Source organism: Nilaparvata lugens, chromosome 5 (assembly GCF_014356525.2).
Source record: "Nilaparvata lugens isolate BPH chromosome 5, ASM1435652v1, whole genome shotgun sequence".
NCBI classification, from domain to species: domain Eukaryota; kingdom Metazoa; phylum Arthropoda; class Insecta; order Hemiptera; family Delphacidae; genus Nilaparvata; species Nilaparvata lugens.
The window spans coordinates 58,114,486-58,139,218 of NC_052508.1; the positions used below are offsets into that span (position 1 = coordinate 58,114,486).

Here is a 24,733-nt window from a genome sequence, read left to right on the forward strand (position 1 = left end):
AACTCATGAAGCTGCGTGAGAGTAGATCATATCATGCTTTGTGCTTCCTCTATAAGATATTGAAAACTAAAACCCCTAAGTATCTGGCTGTAGAGTACCGTTACTTGAGTGATTTTGGTCGTGGTGGAACGCGGCATGGATCCCATCTGCTGGCTGTCCCAACACATAGGACTGTTATGTACAACAAGTCGTTTCTTGTGACAGCCTGTAGTTTGTGGAATTCTCTACCTGCTGAGCTAAGGCTTGTTGAGGGACATCGTCGGTTCGGCGCGGCTGTCTTGCGGTGGATCAGAGGTGGTGGACTCGGCTGGAATGTTAACTGAATCTTAACGTAAGTGTGTGTGTGTGTGTGTGTGTGTGTGTGTGTGTGTGTGTGTGTGTGTGTGTGTGTGTGTGTGTGTCTTTTCTTCCCTCTTTATCTATTCCGTTCCTCTCTTTCTATCGAAATGGTCTATGGATTTTGAACTGACTCTTATACCGTTTTCATTTTTCTCTTTTCTATTATTGTATTTTTTCCACTGACTAAAATTCGAAAGAAAAAAAAGGAAGAAAGAGTAGAGGAAAGAACGAGACAAGATGGTCATAGAGGAGAAAACAAGAGATTGAACAGTGAGGTAGGATCAAAAAGAAGTTAGCTACGGTCGTAAAACAGCAATGCCTCGCGTCACGGTGATCCGCGTCTATAGAATAGCATGCAACACATGATTTGTAGCTCAGCTATGGTTCAAAGATGGTGATCATTAAGGCAGGAATTTATTAATTAAAATTGTGTGTACGTTTTCCCATGAAAACATTCATTTCATAACAGAACAGACAGATAACCTTGAGCTACGGGACAAGTTGGGAGAATAGGATTCAGAAGAACGATCGATAATGGTACATTGATCTTATTATAAATCCATGAACTAAGTCAAGCATTTTCGAATGCAAATATTATTTAATGCTTGATTCTAACAAGATGATGAAATAGGTTCTGATATATTTGCCCAACTGTTTGTGTTCCACTGACTATCTGTGATTTTTGCTATAGAATTGCTAATTCTCCACAATATTAATCTAGAATCTAATACATGATTGGTAAAAAAGAACAGCTGGTATTTTTTAAAAAATCTTCCTCACCAATCATGTATTAGATTCTAGGCCTACACTGCGACGTTGCAATATCGTAGGCCGCGGCCTTGTATGAGAGGTGGCTATGGTACTGGACATTATCGAGTACAGTTGATACAGTACGAGATTAATATACGCTTCCTTAGTAAAAACTAGCTGCGTGAGTTTGAATAATGTCCAACGAGTTTGCGTCCATCACAATGATTCAATTCAAATCATTTATTAATTCAATAGCATACAATTCATCATAATATAATATAGTAGGTATTTTAGGCCTATCTATTAAGAAAAATTGTCATGGTAATTAATGAGGAACTTTCCATTCAGGATAGAATCTCAAACTACCTACATGGTCTTAATGGAAAATAAAATTACCTATTAATTTCTTGGTATGGTATCGCAATGAGATTGTAAGTACGAACCCACATTGAGAATGTTTAATTAGATGTAGATTACATGTGATTTGCACACAACAAACGTGCAATCTTGAATCTTTACTTATTACGAGTCAAGTCAGTCGGCTATTTCACACCGATTGATGAGTTTGGCAGGCAATATGGTCCCAGGCCAGTGTAAACGCAGACTACGTGACCAGAGTGCAAGCTGAGCATTTCTCAAGTTTATAGGGCATCGACTACATCGAGGATGAGGCAAATCAATGCCACCGCAATCCTCCTAAATCACCCAGTAAACGCACATCCACTGACAAATTACTGCCTGTTTGCCGAGCACTTACTATGATTAACACACTGATACCTTTCGATTTATTTTATGTGCGACTTGTCAACAGCCCGTCGCAGTGTCATACACGGCCTATACTTCACTTCCTCTCTCTCACTCACACCCTCTCTCTCTCACTCCACATCCTGCGCGGCACAAAAAATGTTCACGACAATCGCAAAATATGTTAGCGACAACGAAGCTATCCAGCCTACAACGCACTGAAACTTTATAGCAACATAGCTTTCGATACAAATGTCGCTGCTAGATAAGAACATTCCAAGCAAAATGCAGGATAACGCCCCAAGTTAGTGTTATACTTTCTAGGAGACAGAAATGTAATGACTGCCATTATTTCTGAGCACAATCTACATAATGATGCGGGTATTCCTCGTTAAGATAATGTAATACTTTCGTGTTCTCAATCATAATTAAGTTTTCAATGGTAAAAAGTTTCACAGAAAGCCCAAAACGTTTCCAAATATAATTTATCCTCCAAATGATACAATAATATTTCAGGAAACAGATAAATAAAGCAATGATTGAAATACAATTAGGAGCAACAGAAATATACATAAAAAGCTCCCTCATATTGTTTAAATTAATGTAGTTAATATTGTACGAACATTTTTTTAGAAATGAACTTCTTAGAAACCTTTTAGTAGCCTTGTTTGCTTAGGCCCATTTCACACCAAAGCTGGGCCGCGCCGGGCCGAGCCGAGCGGAATCGGCCGGAGGCGGATCGGCCGAGCGGAATCTGCCTGCGTTCGCACTGAAGCCGATTCACTCAGTAGGTTTTCTAGCCTTGTAGTGAGAACTCACTACTTGGGAAGATCGAAACTGAAAGAAGGCAGAATCCGCTTGGCCGAAAACGCTCGAGTTGGTCGTCAAGCCGACTGCACAAATGCGCTCGACTCGGCCCAGCACCGCTCGGCTCGGCCCGGCGTTAGTTTGAATGCTCCCGACTAAATCCTGCATAGTTAGGCGCGCATGCGGATTCTGCTCGGCTCGGCCCAGCTTTGGTATGAAACCACACTTATTTTTCATTTAAGGGACTCATAGCAGACAAAATTTTTGTCAAGTTGTTTCCACTTGAGTATGCGACTGGCCTAGTCTTATGATTACGTTTTCAAGGTTTAGTAAGGAAGTTCAATTCGGAGAGTATGGATGGCCATAGCCAAAACCGTCAATTCCGTTTAAACCAGTTGCCCCTATCATGCATATAACATTACTGTACAAGCAAAGATTAAAGATAGGTACAAAGAGGTTGTGTGAAAACGAAAAAGTAGGTAAGGAGGTAGTACGGTACACTTTTACTCTTAGTTCGTAGGTTTCAATCAATTCTCAAGAGAATTAAGGCAATAGCACCACTAAAATAAATTTTCATTGTCTTGCGTTGTGTTCAGTTGATCACGGGATCAAAGAGATCAACATCTATCAAGAAACATACATGCGGGTATCAGGTGCAAATTGCACCTGGTTTATCAGGTGTTGAAGCCCGAATTATGTTAGAAATCGTCCAAATAACTTGATAAAGCAATAATTATTCAATTTAATTAATTATATATAGAAATATGTTGTACATACAATAAATTACAGTCGGTAGTAACGCATCGAAAATAATGAAGTTATTAAACTGAATAACCTGAAGGCGACAATGAATTACTTGACTAGTCCGCATTTATTTTGAAGATTTTTACACTCTCACACTTCACACATGAGACAGGGATAAACTTGAAATTATTATGAATAACATTGAAGTTATTTTCCTTGTAGAAAGATAAGCTGATGGAATTAAAAAAAGACGTCATTGCTGCATATGAAATTCGGCTCTTCAATAATACTTGTAATAATTTAAATCACTGACATCAGTAGGAGATTTACAACCAGTTACTCAATACTACGATTTGAATAATAATAAACAATTTGAATGATTAACGATTAGCACACAACACATCACAGACTTGTGACTTCATATTTTCAAATATTCATCTATTTATGCTATACATGAAATAATTTGTAGATTTATAAATAAAAATCGAATTCATGTGTTGATATTTGTAGTGCACCTTAGAACCCTCCATTTATTTATTTGTTGTCTTTATTTTCACAAGAAAGCACTGAATGGGAGAGAAACTAAGGATACTTCATTTTACTATTGTAAAAATTTTTTACTATTTTACTGGTTTTACTATTTCTGTAATTAAAAATAATATGTATAGAATAAATAATAATAATATTTAAAAAATGTACCATTTAAAAATAATGGTAATTTGAAAGCACCTATCTAGCCTGATGTGTTCTGGTTTGCGCCCATGACAATTTAAAAGTTCACGAAAATCAATGCGCCGATCACAGATTCGATTGCTAGCAATCCAATTGCTAGCAATTCCTTCTAGCATTTATTATAAACAACCTGATCAAATCATAATCAACTTTATCATCTCGTAAGCAACCTAATCAAATTTAAACAAAATAAGCAGAAAAAGAAATGAAATCAGTCAGCTTGAGAATGTCACGAAACCATGGTCCTGTACCAAATAAAACTGTGTAGAATTTGACAACATAAATGTGTGTTTTTATTTCATTGGAAATAAAATCTTTGTCTGGCTCCCATTCCAATTTTTTCCGACGATCTTGATTAAAGCTTGAGCTTGAATTCTAGACATTTCCCTTCCACTTTGTTCAAATTTAATAATTTTTTGATCGAGATTAGATTTAGGAATAAATATTTGAAAACTGGTGAAAAGACAATACAATAAATACAGAATATCACTAACTTGAAGCATGGAGTAAATAACTCACTCAAGTGTGATTCCTTCTGTGCTTAAAGTGATAATTTAATTACCGAGACTATCATGTATTCGAGTTAGTGGTGAGTGTGAGTGTGATCTAGTAAAATACAGTAGTGGTCAACGACAACAGAAGTTTCCACCTTGAATAATGGAGTAATAAATAGAAGAGGCAGCGCTGCGCTAGTGGACGTAGGATGGAGAAATGGGACAGAAAGATTAATGGCTTCAATTTTCACAATGATGTGATGAATGAGGTGGTGGCTGCTGGCTGGCCTCAAGGCTACTAATTGATAGAGGGTCTCCCTGATGCCTCGCAATGCTCACAACAATAACACTCATCACATAGAAAAATACACACATCAAGTTCACTAAATATTCAATAATGGCGGTTAAGAGATTTTGATAAGAATTTCATTTGTCGTGGATCAGAGTGATTCAAATGAATGTCTCAATTTCAAACAATAATATTATATGTTGAGTTAAAAATAATTATATATCATTCTATATATTTGGATACTAAAATAGCTCATTAGAATTTAAACTAGATAGCTATAGGCCTAGTATTGACAAAAAAGTTCACAAAATAATAATTTACTAATCTATAATAATAATGTGTGGATCAGAGTGACAAATATTATAAACAATAATATTATATGTTGAGTTAAAAATAATTATATATCATTCTATATATTTGGATACTAATATAGCTCATTAGTATGTAAACTAGATAGCTATAGGCCTAGTATTGACAAAAAAGTTCACAAAATAATAATTTACCCATACTAATAATTTACTAATCTATAATAATAATGAAGAAAAGAATCGGCTTATACACGCACGAGATAGAAAATTCATGAATGACGTGAACTACTGGACTGATTAACTTAGGATTCTGCATATAGATTCTTAATTTACAGAGGATGGTTATAGGCCTATTTTAAATTCTTCAAGATTTCAGTACGTCAAGTTCGTAATTAGACCCTTGCGAAGCACGGGTTACCTGCAACTAGAAAATAAATCTCAATTTCGTAAATATTTCTACAATTTAGCCAGGTGGAGGAGCAGAGTAAAATGAAGAGGGAACTGATTGAAAAACTAGGAGCTAAAATTAGAAACAATTTGGAGAAAATAATATTGGCGAGAAGAAAAGGGAAGTAAAATAATGAGAAAGACAAAGAAGAAAGAAGAAAAGTTGAGAAGTGGAGAACAAGGACGAGGACAGCAAGCCGGGGGAAGAGGATAATGAGGAGGGGGATGATGAGGAGGAGGAAGGGAATGTAGATTCAGAGGTGGAGAATGGGGAGAAGGGAAGGAGGAAGAGGACGATTATGATGGAGAGGGGGATGAGAAGAAGAAAAAAGAGACAATGCAAGACGAATGGAAATGAATAAGTTACAGAAAAGAAAGTAGTGGAAGAAAAAATACCTACTAGAAGAAAAATGGTTTAAATATCGGAGGAAAAAAGGTGTTGTTGGAACACAGAAGGAAGAAAGGTGGTGGGTGTTATCTAGCAGCAACGGTTCGATATCCACCATATCAACAGTTTGTTGATGAGATTTTTGCCAGCTAAAAGCGTATCAGGGTGTGGAGTAGGCCTATATGGCTGCGTTGGCGAAAGGAAGCATGGAAGGCATAGGCAGGCAATAGGCAGCGCAGCGCAGGCAAGGTTCAAGCTAATAGGATGGCGCTCAGATAAGGCACGGATCAGACTCGGCACAAATACACACTCACACACCCACACTACCCAAATTGAACTCATAGTACCAGCAGCATAGGCAGACAGGGGCACTGATGCCTCTCAATAGCATAAATCTTCCACTGCAAACTTATTATTCAGCCTCTAATAACACGGTTTACCCTTATCAACCTTATGCTCTCTACCCTTTTCGCCTTACTCTCACCCAGCTAGCTCTTCAAGGCTACCTTTCATACCTTCACATTCACTTATTCTTCTCATTCTTGCGCTGTAGTTTGTCTGGTCTCAATCTTACAGTAAAAATTTTGACTGAAAACTTTTCATGTTCAGTTTTGAATGATTAAACAGCGAAATTAAAATTTTATATAAATTTATTTACAACACACAAAAACGCATTGTGGGAAAATATACACAAATACAAACACTCCATAGTTTTCTGTCTATTTGTTCTAAAAAAAAAAAACAGGCAAATTGCAGAAAAACGTGTTGAAACGGCGATTTTGGGCGTATCTTCGGCTAAATTTAGAAACCCTTCTAAAACATCAAAGCATTTTCAATTGAATTTCGAATTGATCTATCTGTTAATCTATTGAAATTGAATCTGAATTTTCAATTACAAACAGGACCCATACTGTGCTGAACTCTGTGGACAACGTTGAACTACGCTGTTATAGGCTGGAGACCTGTCAATGGCCAAAAGCTTAGCCACGCCCTCAGCCAATAGCGGACGTCCAAGATAGCGTTACTTGTCTGCGATTGGCTCATAAGCATTTTACCTATCGGCCATTGGCAGGACTCTAGCCTGAATATGTGTAGTTCCGCTCTTTTGTTTGAAATCCATCCAACTAATTCCGCTTCTCATCTTCCAGAAGGAAGTATTATTTTTACCTTACCTATAACTAACATGGTTGGAATATTCTTTCATAAAAATCAAAATCAACCGTTGCAGCAAGCAGTAGTTTGACAAAATTAGACAATATTATAATCTGTCATCAAACTTTACATCTCATTTCAACTACCTCATCCATTCATTATCACACTTCGGATAATGAAGAAGTAAGCTTAATAATATTATAAAATAAAAACAAGACAAATTATTGCTAAAATGGTGTGGTCTGCTGGAAAAAAGGGTAACACTCAACACTGAAGCAGCTATAACAATTTATGGAAAGCATGAAATGGTGAAATAATACATAAAAATTAATGAGAATTAAATGCTCTACAATCTAACGTTCAGTACTTATTTTTTCGATGCATTGTTCTTGAGTAATAAGCCCTGAAAATGCAAAAAAATTATGGAAGAAAACCGGTCTTTTCAAAGATCTCACAATGAAAAGCATTGTTCCCTAGATACATGCGAGTAAGCCAGAAATGGTGAAACGCAACTTTTAAACCACCCTCATCCCTTAAGCACATGGGGTAGAGATGAGGACTTTTGATATGTTTACCTTCTAACTAGTCCAAGAAAGTTTTGCGAAGTCAAATATTGTGTTCCAAACATTCCCTCCAAATTTCCCTGTCAATTGATATATTGTTTTTTAATTGAAGATTTTACACTCAACACTAAAACGACTGCAACGATCGTAGGGAGATGCGTAAAATAGTGAAATGATTACATGAAATTGAAGAGAATATGATGCTCTATGAGCTCATGATTAGTACTGATCTCTTCAATCAATCGTTAAAAAGTTATAAGGGCAAAAAATATGAAAAAATCAGAGTCGGAAGGGTTTTTCTTCAAAATGTGACCCCTTCGAGAGCTCATACCTGGAAAATTATGAGATGTGGAAAAATGTTATAGATAAAACTTGTAGGGTAATTTGTAAGCTTCAATTTTGTATTCGACAAAAATTTCCGAAAGACGCATATTGTTCGAGATATATGCAAAAAAACAAAATATGGTACTTTCAAACCACCCCCACCACCTTAGCACAGGGGGTGAGAGTGAGGACTTTTGATATGTTTACCCCCTGACTATTCTGAAAAGAGCTACGAGGTCAAAAATCGTGTTCCAAATTTTTCCCTCTCTCGTTGACTGGACTAAAAGGATGTATTCCCTTAACGTTCACTGACGCATACAAATGTTGCCTACAGTCTATGTCTATAGTACAATAATTTGTATAGTTTGATCATTTCTATCAGCTTTAAATTGGATTGTTAATAAAAGTACAGTCAGAGTTACTATTGCAAGAGTAGATAATGGACATCAACTACTGAGCTTTAGAAGAAGAAATTCTTATTCTAAAGATTCTTCAAGAGATTCCTTCTCCTGGGTTGCTACTACTTGAAGATAGAGTATGTAGAGTAGGTTCTTCTTTGAGAACCGTTATAGAATCCACTGATAAAACATATGAATTGAATGCTGCTTATGCAGCCTGAAGGATTCTATTCTTCGTAGTATGAATAATCAACCATATTCATATTGAGAAGAAACAAGTCTAAAAGACTAACTGTGAGCATGGAGGGTCTTCTAATCGAGACTAGAAGACAGGCTAAGGAAGCTAGTCTATTTATCTTAATCTTTTAAAAGCTTCTCATGATGGTTGTCACCTGAAATGCCTTTGGTGTATACCCACATCATATATACAGACATAGTATCATGAAATGGAGAGTGGAATGCAGGTTGGAGACATCTATTAGGTTGGAAGATTAGAAATACAGATCCTAAGAAAGCAACGATCTTTGGGCATAACAGACGTTCTCCTTTCAAAATGAAGTAGTCTGATTGCAATGCATACTAAATTGTCCATTTTTATATTAACTCTTTCAAATAACTCAATACCCAAATCAAATAATAACACTCTTCACATCATATTTTTCAACACATTTACATACTAAAATTATCTGAATTGGGAACTCAATTGGAAAGGAAAATCAAATTGAGTACTTAATGTAACTTCAAGGTACTGTACCCTGCATTCCAATAATTTTATATCACAAGTGTTAACAGTTGACAATTGACAAGGTGAAGTATATTGGAGCGAAATTCTCCGTCAAGAAAAAGATTATTGGTTTTCCCATTTTTTTTAAATCGAATAATTTAATTTCAATAGTAAGTCAATAGTTTATAAAAATTGTATCTTTTTCACTATAGATACTGAGTTTATTTCCATGATGCATGACGGAATTGAACTCATCAATCTTTCAGTTGATAATATACGAATATTGGAAACGTTTGGAATTCAAGTAGATAAGTCTATCTACAATTTATAATATGAGTGGAGACTGGAGTGTGATTATTTAGAGAAGATAATTTCTATTAACTTGGATCTATCTTTGGGGTATTCATTCCAGCAATTTAACTGTCGTCTATTGTCTCATATAGAGAGTACAAAATCGGGGCACCGAGACCGCTCGTTATTTATTTATTGATAAGCAGAACACAATTCTTTAAAATGATTTGGAAAGGACTAACAGACACAGCCCAAAACTGTTTCTTCCCCGAATTTTGATTTATACACTATAAATAGTCCAAAAAGTAGGTTATATTCCATAAACTTGAATTCAGGTCCAATTTTCAGTGCAAACATTTGAAAACAGAAAATTTCTAATTTAGATTGTTTACAAACCAAATTGAATAACAAAATAACACTCACTAATCACTTAAAACTGTAAAATAATGATTAACTTTGAAAATTATGATAATACTCTAATTTAGAATGATATACCATGTCATGTTAACAAATCAGATTATCTTGATCAAGTCGATTGAAATTTCTAGATAATTATTATTTCTCGTGAGATAAGCTGATTGATTCAACAGCTGAACATAATTCTGTCTCTCTCCCACACAGGCACTCCCATCTTCCGTTATCAACAGAAGACGAAATTATCATGTGTTTTACAAGAATGAATAATTATTATCCTTTACATGTCCTTCAGCGAATTTTCCAGGGATGAGATCTAGTGCAATCGAATTTTCATATCATAAACCTACTATGTTCCAAATTTCGTAAAAATCTTTAGAGCTGTTTTCGAGATCCGTTGGACATAAATATATAACCATATAAATATATATATAGAAATTGCTCGCTTAATATAATGTTATATTCTGAATACAAACTCTACTAGATTTCTTACCAAAGTAGAATTTTAATTTTAATTTTCTATGGATTTTTCATCATACTGAGAACGCTAAATCATTGACAATATAACTTGTTGAACTAATTCTATGATGTAAGATTCTTTGTGCAGAATTAAAACTAGTTTTGAAACGCGAATTAGAATCGGTGAGATGCTACCTATCAAGAATCAAACTCATGGGCGAAATTTTAATTACTGTCGTGAAGCGCTGCATTGCAAGCAATATAATAAGAATGAGCATGAAAAGTTTTGAGACGCTGCGTATCCGGAGTTCAACGAACCAATTGCTAATGGCTGGGAATTGAGAGAAAAGAGAAGCAAAGAAAAGAAGAAGAGAACGACAAAGTGGGAGGAAACAGTGCCACAATAAATTCAAGTTCCGGATTTCGCCACCAGACACCGCCACTATCCAACACAGTTCGCTCCCACAAAATCACCGCCTCCAGAAAACTGTATCTGAATCGTGATTTCTATTGAGCTACTGTACCATAATGATTTGGAAAACAACATCCAATTATTGTAACAAACATTAGAATAATTATATATTGTATTTAGAGTTGCAACAATTCAACAATTTTCCTGAAAATAGAATGATGATCCTATAAAGGCATACGAGTTTCATGTCATGAGTAAATTCAAAATTTTGGTCGAAAATCTGTGTTTAAAAAAATATGATGATTCAAGAATCGAATAAATATGAAAAAGAATAATAATCAGACAGATTTGATTTGATGACTAGGATAGCCAATAAATGTTAGAATAAAATACGTTATTGGTAGCACACATTTGAAATTCAAGAAATTTCTGTAAAATCAACAGAGCATGGACGTTGGAGTAAACAGCGTCCAATAAACTGCAATGTCTGATGTGCTAATGCTTCTCAGAAGTTTGACATTCTGTCAAAAGAAACTCAGAAGTATCAGTAGCTATGATAAATCTTCAACAGTGTACAACTCATTTTTCTCCAATCGTTTTCCACAAAGTATCTCAGTTGTCACACCACAGTTTTCCAATTTTCTCCACGGCTATACATAATGAATTTATTAATGTTTAAATCTGAAATAATAATGCACGAATTGCGGCGGATTTAGAATCCCAATTTTAATATGGAAACCTTATTTTAGTCGCCTTGATAAAAAATGTCAAACACATATTTGAGTGTTATATTCAATTTAGTTTTCCTCTCCCAATCAGTGCTACTTTGTAAAAATGATAAATAAATAAATAAATTTTATTTGTGAGAGGTAAGAGGTTCGCAAATTGTTTCCTTCTTTTCAAATTCCCATTCTATAGAATCGAACTCCCAAGTCCAAAATGATATTTATTCATATTATATACTTTTTTAGTAAAAATGAATTCCTTATTATTAATCTGATTGAACTAATTTGTTTGATAGAGAAATTCGGTGGATATCTTCATTGAGCTTAGTCACGATCATGATGAATGAATTGTTCAGAAAATAAAATGAATTACGAGCAAACTGGCCAGAATGTGATCCCAGCAGACTTTTTCACCTTCACACACTCTACTCAGAGCTCTAGACTATAATTTGCTTATCTACGGTATTTTCCTTGTAGTCAGGAAAACACGGCTTTGTTCTTTTTCTAATTTCGAAAATTTCCTGGTCATTGCACTTCGCCATTTTAAAACTCAGCGATACCGTTAATTTATCTTGGTAGTTTCATCTCCATCCCAATATTTTTTCAAATGTGACCGTTATTTCAAATGAATGGATTTCTACTGCCTTTTTGGAACAACATTTGAAACAAATGAAACTTGGATTGACGTGGCTAAAGGAAATTGGCAAAATCTACGAGTACCAAGAATCGTACCAAACTGAATTCGAACATAAGTTGAACATAACTACACACACACTATTATGATAGAACATCAGTGATGCTAATCACTGACATGACAATGACATTCCGTCATTTTAACGATTTTCGCTTATTCGAAACCAATAATTTTGATTAGAATTTTCTATACTACATACATGCAGTTGATTCTTATGAGTGAAATGATAACCAGAATATGAATGAATAATCCGTGATTGAAAATATTCCTTACATCTGGAGTGGATCTGAAGAGTATTGTAGCTAGTTAAACATTTTGAACAAAGAACCTCTGATGACTGAAAAATTATGTTTTAAAACTTAAATCAACACTACAATTAATTTTCAATTGAATTAGCCCTATTGGTGAACTCTGGGAAGAAATTCTTTGATTGGTTTCAATATTTTTTTTATGGAATAATTGAAATGAGAGTCGTGACAGAGTATATCAATGAGATGTGAAATGGCAAAATTGATAATTTTGAAAAATACCTGAAACAACAAACAAGCATGTTCCGTAATAAGCTATCAAAACTCGCACTTACTTAGTATTTTGGAAGTGATAGTTGGTTAAATTGAAAATTACAATAGTATAATATAACTCTGATATGATAGGTTACTCACTGAAGTCGATGAGTAGTCGGCCATATCCCTGCCTTTGATATGGTGGCAGCGTGAGTATACACGAAACGTTGTAGTTGAGGAACGAGTTCTTTTCCTACAAAAAACAAAAAAATTGCGTTATTATGCTGCCTGTAAATCAGATGAGTGCTCCTCTACCATTTAGGTATTGTTGTAGTGCGAAAGAGGTCTTCTGGTAAGCAAAACGTACGAGTGTAATACAAAATTCAAAAATATGTATAATGCTTTCTCTAGTCAATAACAAGTGAGCTTTTTGTTATTTTGATGAAGGAAAAACATATTGAATTAAATTCAATTATGTAAAATATTCATGTCATATGTGAAGTTTATGGGAGCTTTAAAAATTGGATGGATTAGATTAAATAAAAACACACATAGACGCATTACATAATATACAAATTTATTACTACTTGTAATGTTCTGTCCCGAAAATTTAAACTTCAGGCGCTCATATCTCAAAAAGTAATTATCGGTAAAAAATGTTATCATCAGAAAACTTTTTCTTTTTGATAGCTTGATGATATACAAATCGAAAAACTTTGAAAAATATCACCAGTATAGAAATAGAAAGTTTTTTTAGCCTTTGCACAGCCTTAAGATATGAGAACATGTTATGCAAAATTTTGTCCGATTCACAAGACATGAACATGATCACATGATCTACGGTTTCTCATTACAATACAACAGCATTCTTATGGAAATAGGTTTTGTTGGTAACTAGATTACAGCCCTATTGCAACGAAAACAAAAACAGTAAAAATGTGAATTTCGTTGATTGAGTTGCAATCCTATGAGCTTTCTCTATAATTAACAGAAGACTCAAAATTATTCACAAGGAATAATTTAGTGCAGGTGCAGGAATTTGAGCATGTTTTAGTAGCTGAAGAAAAGATAGCAGCAGCTGTCTGGTGGGGCAGGGAGGGGTGTTGAGAGATTAAGGGTGGGGGTAATGTTTGCCAGTTTGGTGTCAACGGTAGAGGGAATATTACACTGTAAGGGAAAAGAAATGAAAAGTTGTAACGATGTCGAGGAAGAGAAAGATAGGGTGGAAGGAAGAAAGTGATAGACGTATAGATAGGATAAGTGAGAAGGGTGAGTGAGTGAGAGAGAGATGGTGGTGAGCAAGTGTTGTGAGAAAGACGTCGGGAAAGAATTTGAAAGGAGAATGCGGTACTATGCGGCGTTATGCGGCAAGGATCGCCCAGCCACTACAACACTATCAAACTGTCCGACAAACACACACACACACACACATACACATCAATATAGATCCGGATCACACGAAAGTCTGAAAGTGTTCTGCACAAAAAATATGGGTGAAGATAAAACAGGGTCAATGGTGAGGGAAAGTTTTGGGCGGTCCAAGGAGCCGGGGAAAATGTAGCAACAAGATTAGAGCATCTACAGACCCTCTACAGTAATTGAATTACGTCCTCCCACTCTATTGCCACGACTGGTAGGCAACAAAGTAATGGTAAGAGAAATTCTGAAGAACGCTCTTAGCTATTACAATAAGCTATAAATAAAAGCTATTAAGCTTTTAGCTATAAAATTAATGAATATTTATAAGATAAATTTCAAATAAATTTGTGGAAAGTACTCTCCAATAGAGTCAAACATCATATAGTTTAAAATTTGTAACAATATTCCAGATTGATAATCTGTCGTGGACACTACACATTTTTAATCATCACTTAATACTTTATTCTCTCCAACCAATTTATTCCTTTGTCTATCTTTGCTAGCCGCGAATATCGCTCTTATATTCTCCCATTCCATATTTGAATCAACATCAAACATAACTTTTTGCAAGCTTGATTTTGTATTCAATAGGAATGAATAGTTTTCTTTGTTATTCAGAAGTTAAACTTGACATTGATCTCCACTGTTTTTGGCATCCTCTCTCAAAAGACCTCTATAGCTGAAGAACGATATTTCCAATCAGTTCAATCTAAATTGTTGATCATAATGTTAATTAAATCGTGGATGAAATTTATCTGAAATACTCTGAATTCCAAATAGTCGCGTCATTTTAGTAAATTTTCTAAAATAAGTTGACCAAAATTGATATTGACGTAGAATAGAACTGAATGTTAAATTATGACCGTTGAAACTAAAGTTAAACAATCTTCAATTTTTACAATCTACACGTATTTCAATATCTCTGTACAAACCTAGTTCTCTATGCCCTAGTTTTGGAATCTGCAGAGGGCGAATAACAGTATGTATTATTGTTAAAGTTTACTATCAATCAATAGATTAATGACATTTTGTTAAGCAAATTATTGTCTGAGAATTTGACAAAATATTGAAAACAAGAGTGGACGATTCGATTATCGTCGATGTGTAGAACCAAGTCAGTATGATTAAATGAAAATACGGCTTATGCATTTATATGAACATGTATATTTATCAGGAGAAATTTAGACAAACATAGGACGCTGGCTCGACTTCATTCTTAGAACTCTTCACCAGTAATGGCGAACAACACACAGAGCTGAACAAACAAACGTTTAAGAGAGTGAATGTAAATGAACGCCTAGCTCAAAAAGACCAAGTTCTCAATGTCTAGGTACTGTTAATAAGTTGAAAACAAGGGAAACCGCAGAACTGTAGATGGAAGAGCATGCAGCAACAACACTCCTCAGTAGTCAAAGCGCAGAGGGTTTGTTATTGCACGGTTTATTTCTGTAGGAAAACAAGAGTGAACTCACACTAAACTCCACTCTTCATGTGACAAGAACTCACAAGAAGCTATTATGTGAAAAGACGCGACACTTCTGGAAAAGTCAACAACACTCGGAAAAGAACAATCCAGTTCTAGTACAAGGAGTATGCTCTAGATCTTTGTTATTTTCAACACCCCTACATCAATGAGTAGGCGTTCTATCTACGTAGGTTCCTCAAAAAAGCACACAAGTTACTTCAAATGGTTCATTCCAAGTTATTTTACATAAACTTACTCACCTAAAAAGATTTTATTTACTATATTTAATTAAATTTCATTAACGCTACTAGTCGTATAAAATGAAGAATTTCCCTTATCAAAAAACTTTCACTTGAATATGAATTAATGAAATAAATATCCTATTGCTAAATTCAACAATCAATTCGCACTTGTTGACCAATTAGAATCATGCTCTTTTATTTACAAGTAATTATTTCTATTCAAGTGATGAAAAATAATTATTTATTCATCAAATCGAAACATAATATTTCAATCATATAAAGCAACTTGTTGGAGGAAGAGTACTGACGGAACTCTCTAATAAAATTGAACAGAGGTGAAATGATAATTTTAATTTAATTAATTATTGTCGAATGTGAGCTGGAGTTTCAACTAGCGTGAAATTCAGAGATCCGCCTCGCTGATATTGGAAATAATACACGCATTCAATTAAGCTGTGCACTTGAACTTCCGAAATGTGATATCCCAGGGTTGATTACACCCTCGACGCCTTTCACCCTTTAAACGTTTGTTATGATCATTTAACCCTTGTGAAAAACATGCATGTTGCCAAGCAGATGCGAAGGTGTTTCACGAGGTAGAAACAATCAATAAATAATCACCTTCTCGATATGAAATCATTTTGCAACATTAACGAGTCTACCGTTCTGGAAAGGTAGCAAATTAGAGTTGCGCCGTGAAAATCGCATCACATTGAATAATTATAACATATTACACCCACTCGATTTAAAATACTGATCGACTGATTCATGTATTTAGCGATTAGTAAGGGGAGCAGTCCCAGGGGAGAGAACAATTGGAGACTTTGTAAAGAATGTGATTGGAATGGAAAGATAATTACGTTTCTATTCTGAGTATCCTAGCCCAGCTCTCTCATTTATTGATTAATGAGAAGATCCTCAGTCATTTATAATCTTGAGAGAGAATAAAAGGTTAATTTTTTAAGATTGGTTCCAATTTATTTATTTATTTGCCAAAAACAAAATACAAAAAAGCTTTACAAAAAATAAATATAAGTATATGCTACTGCACTTAAACCAAGATACATTTATTTAATTAGATATAATAACGAAATGATATCCTTTACATTACATACAATAGTTTTAAAATGAAGATTTTACATGCAGTTACTTCCAAAATACAATCGATCATTCTAATATAGAATTTTCTCAATCACAAGTGATTGTTTTCAAATATTGAAATATTATCAACACTCTCTCAAAAAACTTGATCGTTTTATTCAAACCAAAAATTCCAGAAGATTTGATATTACTTTACTTAACGATCAACAGGTTGACGACCAAGTTTTATAGATATTGACATTCTTTTGGAGATAATGTCTGATAATTAGTAGACAGTTGAAAATTGAAAAACGGTTTCGAGGGAAGCCAGGTGGCTGTCAGAGCGAGAGGGAGAAGGGTGAGAGAGATCTCCTGGAAGGACGCTGACAGAAGGACAGCAAGACAGCAGCTCTAGGTGAGCGGGCAAACCAGCGATGGCGAACAGGCCAATCTAGGTCACTCTGTCTGGCACTTCTCAATGCAGACACTCTTTGTCCTTTACCTGGCTGGCGTCTCATGTCTTCTTCTCCTTCTTCTTCTTCTTCATCTTCTTCTCTTATGGACCGAGAAATCCAGACGAGACGCCCAGCCAGGCTCATGAAATTCGAGAGAGTTTCGCGCCTTCTATCCGCCTCCTCCTATTCTTCAAATATAATGAACTTTCGCCAACAAGAAGCAGAGTAAAATGTAGAAGAAGAACCGGCTCGACTCGCCAGACACAAGAACCGGGCCAATATCACGTATGCACTGTAAAGCACTCACTATACATTCTAAGTAGAATCTTATGGCCAAAAGAGAAAACTGATGAAAAGCTTACCAACGATAATGTCTGCGACCTTCAAATTTGTTACATAATCTGTTGGGCAGATCAAGAACCGAAAATACAACGCTTCATAATTTGAACTGTATTTTCCAGCTTTCATTAACTTCTCTATCATGGAAAATACTGAATATGAACAGCCAGTTCATTTGTATTTCAGTATGTCTTCTCTCTTCTCAATACATGCTCACGATCAGACATGAGTCTTGTGAGTTTCAAATTCTATTTTTAGTTGACACTATTTTTTTAATATTACGTAAATTTATGTACAAATTTGTGCATAGAACTAATGAATTTGAATTTGAAATGACAAGCTATTAAAATGTTACGCTATATTCTGTCATCAACTAGCTTCACTCAGCATTCGTACGTACAATCAACTTAGATTTAGATCAAAACTTTGAATATCTTCTCCTATTAGTAAGGTGTATTATATGAAGGAAGAGAACTTTTCGAAATGTAGTAGGTACTACTGTCGTAGTCAGTTCTAAGCCATCCAGTTTCTGAAATTCGCAGAAGGAATTGCAAACGTTTCCGTTGGTTTCCGTCAAGTTTTTTATTGTTTTTTACAACTTTGAACCCTCAACTTTGAGCAATGAGGAAGAACTAAAGCTCTCTCTGAGCCAGACAATTAACAGTAAACTTCAGTGAATATTCATTTCAACAAAGATATGAAGAATTTCTGAAATTTATTATCATCGATTAATTGATTGATTCTTTCAGAATATGGGTAATGAGGCGGGTGATAAGTGGGTTATAAGAGATGACTGAACCTACAGTTTCAGGTGAGTACCGAACCACTGGGAAGCGATTTTTAGATAATTGATAGTTGGCTAATAATGAGGAGTCGACTCCACAAGTGGTCACCCTAGCATAGAGGCGCAAGAATCGTAACTTATCTCATAGCGCTAATCACTGCGACCACAGAGGCAACCGCTTCCAATATGGAATGGAGAATTTAATTGAAAAGAATTTAATTGGAAAATTGAAAAGTGAGTGTGAAATTTCATCGAATACTGTGAAAGAATACAGCTTAAGTTACATTTTATTGTCTTTTTCTTTAGGGCTACTTTTAAAATAAGAAAAAAATTCTTAAAAATGGCTTTAGTAGCCGAAACATGTCGTGACGAAATAATTTGAAAGGGTACTCAGATTTATATTTTTATTTATTTAGCTTAAGTTACAGCATTTAAAGTTTTAACAACAAAGTAGAAGATGAATTGCATGATAATTGATAAGAGCTTCAGGATGGTTTTGCACATGTACAGGTTGCAAATTTGCAATTGAAATTGCTCATGAATAATACCAATTAGCCAAGAAAATATTATATGAAGACTATGCAAAACTTAAATTGAAGACACTTTTTGGATAGCAGCAAGATGGAAAAGTGATACATACAATTTTATAAATGTTTCTGTCTGCAGACTGCAGACCTATAATAAAAGACAACAGGCACCTTGAAAAAAATTAATTACAGTATTCTGAACAACAATCAAAATGTGGATTATTCCAGTTGAGTTGGATCTTGTACAAGTAAAACTAACAGCTTGAAAACCAATTATCTGCGAGTGATAAAAAAGTAATGATGCAAATAAACACGAAATTTTACACTAAATGTGTAAAACGAGGGAAAAATTGGGCTTGGAACACAGCTTGATAGACGTTATAATACGCTTTTAACAATCCTCGCCCGTGCTCCAAATTAATAAAATGCAAATGTGATGAGTTGAGGTTTTTGGCCGACAATCTCTCAAGATCTTAATAGCGGAAACACCATTTAGGAGTAAATGATGGAAAGATGAAAAGAACAGGAACATTATCGTGACGGAAAATCATTGAGATAGACATCAAAATTTGACAGACTAGGAACTTGGAAAGTGTTTTGCAAGGCAAAGTCTGAAAGCTGAAAGGAACAGACAATGTTCAAATTACACGTCATTGAAACTGCGAAACATATTCATATGAGAGTAACTGATATGAAAATGATAATGTTATAGTAGGATATTAATACCTTGATGAAATACTTCAACAGTATTTAAACCAAGCTACATTAGACTTTTATGATGCCTTGATGATTGCATACGAAAATAAGTTGAGTGAGTGAGTGCGATGCCCACATGAGTGAAAAGAATGATGATTAGAAATAATTAGTTCTACAATACAATGTGAGTTTAGAGCCGGGAAGTGAATTTGAAACTCAAATTTGAAAATTAGCGGAGCCCCAAGCCCCCAAGTGGCGAAAAGTCATCATCCGAATCTAGGAGATTAGGGGTCCGTTCCGGTTAATAAAGTTCAGATATAAATATACATTCATTCAACTTTTTGTTCATGATATTATGATTGCTTTCAATACAATAATCCAACAATATTCATTACGAATTATGAGGAAACTAATGTTAACTCGTGTGGGGTTGCTCTAGCATCATCCTCTGAAGCCAATAATTTTAAACCATGATAACAGTCTGGTAACGGTAACTAACTACATTCTAATTACATACAATAGTCAGATACAAAAATATTGAAATCAAACTTATAATTTTGATACTGAATTCATTGAAACTGCTCGCTTCATGCTACACAAACTTGATGTTTGAATGAAGATGAAACGAAAATCCCAATAAAATGCTGTAAATCACCCCAAGGACTTCTGCTACTGCAAATATTGACAACAGGTTAAACAGCAAATTCGATAAGCGCTACTATACAAAAATCAATTGGGATTTACGTTTAATAATACTAGTAGTTCTGTGAACAGTAGACCTCACGCAGTATTCTCATCCACAAGTACCTGATTGAAACTATAGACCTTATGGAAATACAGCAATAGACTGGCTTCTCCACACATCTGTGTCAGCTGATTTATGATGAATAATTCTATAGACTGATTTTTACTCTAATATTGGCGTATGAAGGAGGCTCCTTTTTCCTTTTATATTATCCTTGGAATGCGAAATTTCCAAAAACCTTGTATATACGTCGTCGCGCAATTAAAAAAGGAACATACCTGTCAAATTTCATGAAAATCTATTACCGCGTTTCGCCGTAAATGCGCAACATATAAACATTTAAACATTAAGAGAAATGCCAAACCGTCGACTTGAATCTCAGACCTCACTTCACTCGGTCAATTATTATTCATTAATAATTTATTATTAGCATTTGAACAAATGCAACTTCCAATTTATTTTATTAACCATCAAGTAGGTACTGGATATCAAGATAATATATCAATAGAGATAATTATTATCAAGTACTGAATACTCAACTTGATGCTTAAATAAACCAAACCATCTCAGCCATCAGATATCAATAGAGATAATTATTATCAAGTACTGCATATTCAACTTGATGCTCGAATAAACCAAACCAAGGATGAAACATGGAATAATTCACATGAAATCATACTGCAATATTCAAATTGTAAGTTGGCAGACACTAGTTTGGAGAGCAGAGTTGCTGCGGTGAGATGGCTGGGAATGGGAAGTTGGGAACTGCAGTCTAGACAGATAGAATTGAATTATAAGGAGGACGGGGAAGATAAAGACGGCTGGCTGGCCGTATTGAACAGTCTGGAGTAGGACACCATCACACCTTCCTCTCCCACCACTTTTCCCATACAATACACCTGACAACTACGTTTGTCTGTCGTCTATCTCAGACTTGGAAACAGGGAGCAAGGTGCTTCTTTATCGGTTTATCACCTTTGCACAACAGATTCCCACCACTTATCTTTCGTCTCCACAGAACTTGGATGTGGAAAACTGGAATCAAGTGATTTCTCACTCTACTTCGCCAGATCGGATTTACTATCAAGAGAGTAATGATGACAATTTTGAGTTGACATGTTAAACATCATTTACCAATGAATCACGTTTAACACTCGTAGTTGTTCATTGAGTTATACAAATTATAAAACTTCCAAATTATTATGTTTTATCCATACATTAATTGGAATTGAAATAAACTATCAAATCAGTTAGGAGAGAGAAGAACAGGCAATAATCCAAAACGTTATATATTTGAAGTTTTTTATAGATTTCATATGGAATAACAGGAGAATGTTGTTGTTTGGCAATCAAAAAACAATTTGATAATGACATGTTAACCATTTTTAATAATGTTATTCATTCATTGATTTCATAAGAAATTGATTGTGAAAATGAGTGTCAGCTCAAACAAAATGGATAGATTGACAAAAATTTAGTTTTTGATTTGGAAGTCACTTGTGAAAAGTTTAGTTTTTCTTTTGAAAGTCACTTGTCAAAAATTTAGTTTTTGTTTTGGAAGACATTTCTATGTGGCATGGAATTGTATGATCTTCGGCATATGGAATAAGAATGTTGTTTGGTAATCAAAAAACAATTTGATAATGACATGTTAACCATTTAATAATGTTAATTATTCATTGATTTCATAAGAAATTTATGAGTGTCAGCTCGAACAAAATGGATAGATTGACAAAAATTTAGTTTTTGATTTGGAAGTCACTTGTGAAAAATTTAGTTTTTCTTTTGAAAATCACTTGTCAAAAATTTAGTTTTTGTTTTGGAAGACATTTCTATGTGGCATGGAATTGTTTGATCTTCGTCTGGAAGCATGATATACTGTATTAGGTATACCTACTTCATACTTTGACTTCATTACTAAGACTTCTCTCTAGCCAAATAGAATATTGAAAAAAAATAGATAACACGAGTGAGCTGTATTCCATAAAATAGCATTATGTCTTTTATGTATAGGACAACTTTTTGTAGAAATAGAAAGAAAAATAAAAATCTCAGTACCCTTTTTGAATTATTTAATCACAACATGTTTCGGACATTGATGCCATTTTCAAGTCAAAATCTCTAGACTTGAAAATGGCATCAATGTCTGAAACATGTTGTGATTAAATAATTCAAAAAGGGTACTGAGATTTCTATTTTTCTTTCTAATAGTATTATGTTTACTTCGATTAACAATACTAATATTACTTCTGGTTGTATCTTCTTAAATATCAGATAAGTAAATAGTTTCAAATCATCGTAATCTACATTTCTAACATTCCTTATTAGTGTTTCAGCTGATAAAAGATCTTGTTCTCTAGGTTCGATACTCATAATCAGGTTGAAGCCCCAGGCCAGTAGGCAGCCGTCCTTGATAGATGCAATACCGACTGGCTGAATCGTGTACAGTATATGCTAGCTAGCTGAACTAGTGAGTCTATTTCATGCTACATTTTTAAAGACCAGTCTGAATTTTGATTACTCAATTAAATGGGCAATGCCTAGACTGGATGTCTAGACAACTTCTAGACAATGGACAACGTAATGTCCAGCTAATAGCCCTAGAATAATTTATGAGAGGTGTGGGGGAGAGAGTGGGGAGTGAATGAGATGAAGCTACAAGAAGAACTAGGAGCAGGGAAGGTAATAAGGGGAATATGACAGGAGTAGAAGGAAATTATAGCTGTAGAAAATGTAATGAAAGAGTATAAATGGAAAGAGGAAGCAGAAAAACATGAATGTGAAGCAATCGACGAACTAAATATAAGAAGGAGAGGAAATGAAGAGGAAAGGTGAGGAAAAAGAATAATACAGTACAAGTAGATAAAGAGGAATATCAAAAGAAGGATAGGAATCAAGAGGGAAGGAGAAGAATAAGTAAACTACAAGGAGATGGAGAGGAAATTGAAAAAGGGAGAGGAGGGGGAGGGAAACAGAGAGGAGATTAAGGAGAAGGATGTTGAGAATGGAAAAGCGAGAAATTAGAAATGAGAAGAAAATAGGAAGGAGAGGAGAAACTCAAAATGATAAGATGAAGAAAAGTAACGATACTAGAAAATTAACAAGACGTTGAGTACAAGAGGAATAAGAAGGGTAAGAGAAGGAGGAGGAGAGGAAATCAAGTAGGAAAAAAGGATAAATTTAAGAGGGAAGGAGAAGAAAGAGGAAACTAGGACAATCAGAGAAAATGAAAAGGAAGTTGAAAAGGAGGAAGAGGGAGAAACAGAGAAATATGTAGGAGTAGGAGAAGGTGGACGTTGAGAATGACGAAGAGAGAATGAGAAGAATAGTAGGATGGGTAGGAAAAAATCAAAATGAGCATATGAAGAAAAAGAGCAGAGAAGGAAGGTGGAGGATGAGAATGGAAGAAGGAGGATGAAATAGAAGAAGATGAGGGAAGTTGAGATACTAGAAGATAGAGAAGAAGCTGAAAAAGAGGAAGAAATGAAGAGAAGAACTGAAGAGAAGAGATTGAAGAGGATCTGGGAAATTGAGAGCAAAATAGTACAGGAAGAGAGAGAGAACGAAAAATGATGAGAGTAGAGAAAGAACAGAAAGAGAGAAGGAAAAATGACAAGAGCAATAAACAACACGACGAGGACGTGAAGGTAAAGTAATCTGTTTCAAATAAGAGAGGGAAAAGGGAAGAAAGTTTGAACAATATAAAGAGAAGGGAACTAAGGATTGGCGGAGGAGGTAGAAAAAGAGGAAAAACAGAAGGATAAAAACCGATAGATTCAGGGAGAAAGCATACAGTATAAAAGCAAGATAATATGTATGAGAGACTGAATAATAAGGCACTGACTAGAGTTGTGAAGGGGTGAAAGCCGCTAATTGGCAAAGTAGACGTCGCGACGGGGAGTTACCAATTAGCGCGCAAAACGCGAAAAGCGGAGCGGAGGTAACGCACTGTAAGTAGCTACTTGCTTGCTATAGAAACGGCAGCCGGCACCTGTGTGCTACAGGCTACAGTTGTTGCATTGCACGCTCCACACTTCAAACTGTTATCTAGAATGGGAAGTATTCATGCTATTTACCAGGAAATCTGACAGTTTAAAGTGAATCTCACAAGGGATGAGCAGCAGACGCTTTACCTTCGCACTCACACTTCCGCCACACTAACTAGTGCACTCACTCTCGGCCATATTTCAACAAGTGTCATACACTTGACTCTTTTTTCCTGCACTACTGTATTTCAAAGCATCTCAATTTGACACTGTCATTGCTACACTAGTTCAACT

At 35.0% G+C, this 24,733-nt stretch overlaps 1 protein-coding gene across 2 annotated transcripts in view; it reads right to left on the reverse strand.

Annotated features, from left to right (window-relative positions):
• LOC111058918 (histone acetyltransferase KAT7) overlaps positions 1–24,733 on the reverse strand; it is an 85,237-nt gene that overhangs the window by 16,410 nt on the left and 44,094 nt on the right. For both annotated transcript variants that reach the window (XR_005571405.1, XM_039428881.1), the window contains exon 8: positions 12,861–12,954. Coding sequence is in view for 1 of the 2 variants with exons in the window: in XM_039428881.1 (XP_039284815.1) it covers positions 12,861–12,954 (94 nt within the window). In the remaining variant the exon portion in view is untranslated. The remainder of the gene's footprint in view (positions 1–12,860; positions 12,955–24,733) is intronic.